Genomic DNA, 5,765 nt, shown 5'->3' with positions numbered 1-5,765 from the left:
CCATCAGAAGATCAGTCCATCTTCTGAATATTAAATTACTCTTCAATAACATGGTGATATGGTTAACCTGCTGTCCACATATTTTCTTATCACAGATTTCAAAATTCAAGTCCTCCTCTAAGTCGCCTTGTCTTGTTATTCAAGCTTTCTCATAAGCCAACATCTTATATAATCACATTTCCATCTTTCAACAAATCATACTTTGCTCCAAACAATCATTCAATGACCACTCTTACTACACAAATGTCATTTCTTTTGCTTCTTCTTTTATCTATCTTCACATTCCACAAAACCATGTCTACCACTGATCACGCCATCGTTTCATGCAATGAAAAAGACCGGGAGATACTATTGATCTTCAAAGAGGGAATCAATGATAGTTATGGTCGAATTTCAACATGGACAACCGAAAACAATTGTTGTGCATGGGAAGGAATCCACTGTGACAACATTACCGGAAGAGTTACACGACTGGAGCTATCAAATAATTTTGAAGAAGAGCAACCCAAATATTTGAAAGGTGAGATGAATCTTTCTATTTTGAAACTTGAGTTTCTAAGTCATTTGGATTTGAGTTTCAATGAATTTGATATGATAAGTATTCCATCCAATTACCAAAACATCACACATGTATCTAAACTTCTCTACCTTGACTTATCATGGAATCATTTCATTCCCATGGATAATCTTGAATGGCTCTCTCCACTTTCTTCTTTAAAATATCTCAACCTTAGCGAAATTGATCTTCATAGAGAATCCAATTGGCTTCATGCAATGGCTATGTTTCCTTCACTATTAGAGTTACAGTTGAGGGGTTGTAAACTAAACAACTTCATACTCAACCCATCAATTAAGTATATGAATTTGTCTTCGCTTATCACTCTTAATCTCTCTTTCAACAATTTCACCTCTCATTCACCTCATTCATTTTTTAATCTCACCAAAGATATCACTTATCTTGATCTTAGTGACAGCAACATACAAGGTGAGATACCTTCAAGCTTGCTAAGCCTTCGAAATTTAAGACACCTTGATCTCTCTTATAACAAACTACAAGGATCAATTCCAGATGAAATAGGCCAGCTAGCACATATTCAAAAACTTTATCTTTCCTCTAATAATTTCTCTGGTGAAATATCAAAAATAACATTTTCCAAACTCAATAGGTTAAATTCACTAGACTTGAGTAGTTCAAATGTTGTATTTCAATTTGATTTTGATTGGGTTCCTCCTTTTCAACTTTCTAGTCTTGTTTTGTCACAAACAAATCAGGGCCCAAACTTTCCATCTTGGATATATACTCAGAAATCACTTGAATATTTTGACTTATCGAGCTCGGGAATTTCCTTAGTAGACAGAAATAAGTTTTCAAGCGTTATACAAGGAATATCAATTCTTTATTTGTCAAATAATTCGATATCCGTAGATATATCAAACCTGACACTAAGGGGTATTTATTTAGAGTTGGATCACAATAACTTCACAGGAAAACTTCCAATCATATCACCAATGGCAAGATTCGTTGATTTGTCTTACAACTCCTTTTCGGGATCCATTCCAAATACTTGGAACAACTTGAAAGAATTAAGTTACATAAACTTGTGGAGTAATAGGCTATCTGGTGAAGTTTCAATGGACCTCTCTAGTTCTAGTTTAGATTACATTAACCTAGGAAAAAATGATTTTTTCGGAACCATTCCAATCAACCTGACACAAAACTTACAAGTGATCATATTGAGAGCTATCAAATTTGAAGGGAACATTCCATCACAGTTATTCAATCTTTCTTATTTGTATCATTTGGACCTTGCACATAACAAACTTTCAGGTTCTATACCAAAGTGTGTAAATAACTTGACCCATATGGTTACTTTTAATGTAAAATCACGGTGCATGGGTGTTGTATTTGAGTTGTTCACAAAAGGTCAAGATTATTATATGTACACAATTGGGCCAGACAGACGAACTATTGACCTTTCATCCAATAACTTCTCTGGAGATTTACCATCAGAATTATTTGAACTTGTTCAAGTTCAAACATTAAACCTATCTCACAATGATTTTACTGGAACAATACCAAAGACGATAGGAGGAATGAAAAATATGGAATCTCTAGATCTCTCTAGTAATAAGCTTTATGGTGAAATTCCACAGAGCATGATTCTCTTGAACTTTTTAGAGTATTTGAATCTATCTAACAACAATTTAAAAGGAAAAATCCCAATAGGATCTCAACTTCAAAGTTTTAATGCATCGAGCTACATTGAAAATCCAAACTTGTGTGGAGCTCCTCTAAACAATTGTACCACAAAAGAAGAAAGTCCTAAAACTGCAACACCATCTAGAGAAAATGAGGATGATGACTCTATAAAAGAATCATTATATCTCGGTATGGGAGTTGGATTTGCAGTAGGTTTCTGGGGAATTTGTGGTTCTTTGTTTCTGATCAGAAAATGGAGGCACGCATACTTTCAGTTTGTAGATGGATTGGGTGACAAGCTTTATGTAACTTTGATGGTAAAGTTAAATAGCTTCCATAGAAATTGAGCTCCTGCTAGAAAAGGTTAGTGAAATATAATTCAAAGATTTTTAATGATAAAGCTATAGAATATTTTGTTTTAGTTATAATTCAGATATAACATGTTTTATAAATCAAACAAGAGAGTATTTGGTTAAATATATATCTATCTTACAAACTTATATTTATTTGATTTTTTCATATTTTTTTATCAGGTGAATATATGAGTCTTTCACATCCTGCATTGTTATGAGATGAGATCATATGTGATCGTATGGTAGTAGATGCTGAATTCTTCTTCTACTTGTTGTAGTGTTGTTAATTGAAAAAACTAATTGCATTTTGTATTGTCAAATAATGTTGGGGCTTGGTCTCCTGATCCTCATGTAATAAATGTAATAAGTATGTATGTCCTTAATTTTTGTGCAAAATATAATAATTATGGAAAATGTTGTTCATGTTATCAATTTTGTGTTTTAAGACTTTGTGAGAAAACTTTATTGCTTCCACCTCTATATTTAGTGAAGATGTAATCTGATTTGACTTATGGTTGAATGAAAAAAAAACTCTTAAGTCCAACTATAATGATAATAAAATTATCAATTTTAACATTTTTTTAGCACAACTATTAGCAATTTACTGTAGTTGTAAAAAAAATTGAGACTTAATTGCAACTTTAAATCCCTATTTTGTCTTTTTGTTGATTTTGATCCCTCTATTTTAAAGACCATTATTTTAGTCCTAATTAAGTTTTCTGTGCAATTTTTATCACTTTATCACTACAAGAAAATCCGTAATTAGCTACGACCAAAACCGCAGCTAATTTGAAGCGAATCTCTATCAAATTGATTTAGTTGGAGATTAGTTGGGGATTAACTACTATATATGCCGTAGTTTGGATTGAGTGGCTAATTATCTACATAAGTTTTCCTAGCAAAATTCAAGCAAACATTTTACAATTCGCAGCTAAACCACAACTAAACTGTAGCAAATTAACGGTCTAATATTTATGTTTTCAAACTAAATAGCTACAATATCGCAACAAAATTTTCATAGTAAATCTCAAGCTAATTACGATTTTTTGTTTTTTAATCAAAACCAGATAACTATTAATTATTTACAAAAATTATTAATATCCTGCTAACCGACACCGGAAGCATTAAATCGGTTGCTAAGAATATTACTAGTATCGACCAATCCAATAACTCAAAGATAAACCTAAAAAAAACTCATAAGTTACTTCAGAATCCGAAATCGAGATACCTCCATTCTCTCACTCAGGAGTACAACGATGATTTGATTCATGCGTTTCACCCGCTCTTTGGTAACAACAACGGGATTCAACAAGCCATTCACATTCTCTTCAATAATGACTTGATCTACTACTACATCTGCTTTCTTACCCTTTGGAAACCTCATCCTCTTTGCTCTGTATGATAAGTAAATAAATTCAATCAACTATCAGAAAATCAAGTTCAAGAAACTCAACATAACAATCTCAAAAAGAAGGCAAATAACAATAAGGGAGAGCATCTTACAGTAACAACAATTGAAGGTGGAATTTCTACGAAGAATAACTAATTGTATTGTCTCAGAGTTTGTTCCTGTGTGATGTTTGGTGGAATTTCTATGAAGAATAGATAGTTGTCTTGTCTCTAAGTTTGTTCCTGTGTGATGTTTGGTTTTAAGCCGTCGTTTTCAGTACCTGAGACAAAGAGAAAAAATATGAGAATGAGATCTTCGTACTCACACGAAATCAGAGCTTCACATTCTATTTTTAACAAAATACTCTAAGTTCCTTTTTATCATTACACTGGCCATTGCCAAGGCCCAAAGCAAAAACTAAATTAATACCTACAGGGTAAAGCATTCTTTTGTTTATTATCTAAATTTTCTTACTGGATTATCTAATAACTTCAGATTTTTAGATAAAGTAATTAGTAGCTGACTCATACCTTTCCATGAAGTTAGATGGTTATACCAATTTCACCATTATTAACCTTGGCAACAGCCGGATACTGCAGAATCATAGTACTCAGCTGCTGGAAAAATCTGAAACCTCAAAGATATCTTTGTTATAAGAAGTAAAATTAACGCCTAAAAAAGAAGGTGCTAACTGAATTACAATTGAAGATTAGTTCATTTTTACTTACATGGAACATGTCCCAATCTAGTTGCAATAGGGAATTGTATGCAATAGAAGAAATATGGACCGTGTGAGACGCAGGATCACGTGGGTAATAATCATCGGAAGCTCTCGCAACAGTAGTCTGCTTAGCAATGTAAAGTCCATTAGTGTTATGACACATACACGTTATGCATCCATTGTCAGAAAAGTTACGGCGCATCCACTGCAGGACCTGGCACACTCCAGGGACTGCTTGATGTTGTGTTTTGCAGTGGATGATGTTGCTACAATTAAAAATGAAAATGTTCATATCCAGAGAAAATAGAAAACATTGATTCAGGATCTAGAGCAAACTAGAAATCATTGATTCAATATCATTTATTCAGTCGCCATCATCGTTTCGTAACGTGGATGGGATTTAAAATTTGTCATATAAGAAAAATGTATAAAGATAAAAGTAATTTACCAAGAAGGCTGGCTGTTTCCTGTGCACTGTATCCTCGAAAAACGATTGATGGATATCTCGTCTAATAACAAATCAACCTGCCATGGCCATGTCCACAAAAAAATTAGAAATATAACTTATAGCAGAAGAAATATTTTATATAGCCTATAACACAAGAAATCATACCTTTAAACTTTGAGAAAGCTCTGCACATCCGCCATACTTGTAATAATTTACAGAGCCTATAACACAAGTAATCAGATCTTTAAACTTTGAGCAATTTGAACAGAAAATCAAAACTATGACGGGATTAACATGAAGCTTTTGTAAAGATAGCATACATAAGTTTTACAAAATATCTACTTTGGATGTTTTTTATGCTAGTTTGTGACCCGTTATGGTGAAAAACCGAATCTGCCTGCCCAGTTTCACCATATAAAACGAATTTCCCACACTCATGGCAATGCTGAATGTTACACCATTTCTTTTCAAGAGGTTGAACCTACACCTGCAGTAGCTAGCTTTGATGACATACAATTGGAGTTATGCTCCTTGTTGACTAAATATCAACATGTTTTTGCGAATCTTTCTGGCTTACCTCTGCCTATATTTTAAGATCACTCTATTCCCTTATTGCAGAACAGTAACCCCATTAAGGTGAAGCCTTACAAATA

General features: G+C 33.2%; 1 protein-coding gene across 1 annotated transcript; it reads left to right on the top strand.

The window, feature by feature from the left end:
• The first annotated feature begins 218 nt into the window (after positions 1–218).
• Positions 219–2,556, top strand: LOC131656719 (receptor-like protein EIX2). Its single transcript, XM_058926350.1, has 2 exons — positions 219–520; positions 800–2,556. Exons 1-2 carry the CDS (start codon positions 223–225, stop codon positions 2,545–2,547), a joined length of 2,046 nt encoding a protein of 681 aa, XP_058782333.1. The 5' UTR covers positions 219–222; the 3' UTR covers positions 2,548–2,556.
• Positions 2,557–5,765: the final 3,209 nt, after the last annotated feature.

This window comes from Vicia villosa, linkage group LG3 (genome assembly GCF_029867415.1).
Source record: "Vicia villosa cultivar HV-30 ecotype Madison, WI linkage group LG3, Vvil1.0, whole genome shotgun sequence".
NCBI classification, from domain to species: domain Eukaryota; kingdom Viridiplantae; phylum Streptophyta; class Magnoliopsida; order Fabales; family Fabaceae; genus Vicia; species Vicia villosa.
This window is presented reverse-complemented; position numbering and strand designations above follow the sequence as displayed.

Coding starts and splice junctions, on each gene's coding strand:
- LOC131656719 (XM_058926350.1), top strand. CDS start 223: ATGACCACTCTTACTACACAAATGTCATTTCTTTTGCTTCTTCTTTTA. Junction 521..799: donor GCAACCCAAATATTTGAAAG/GTGAGATGAATC, acceptor CTTCACTATTAG/AGTTACAGTTGAGGGGTTGT.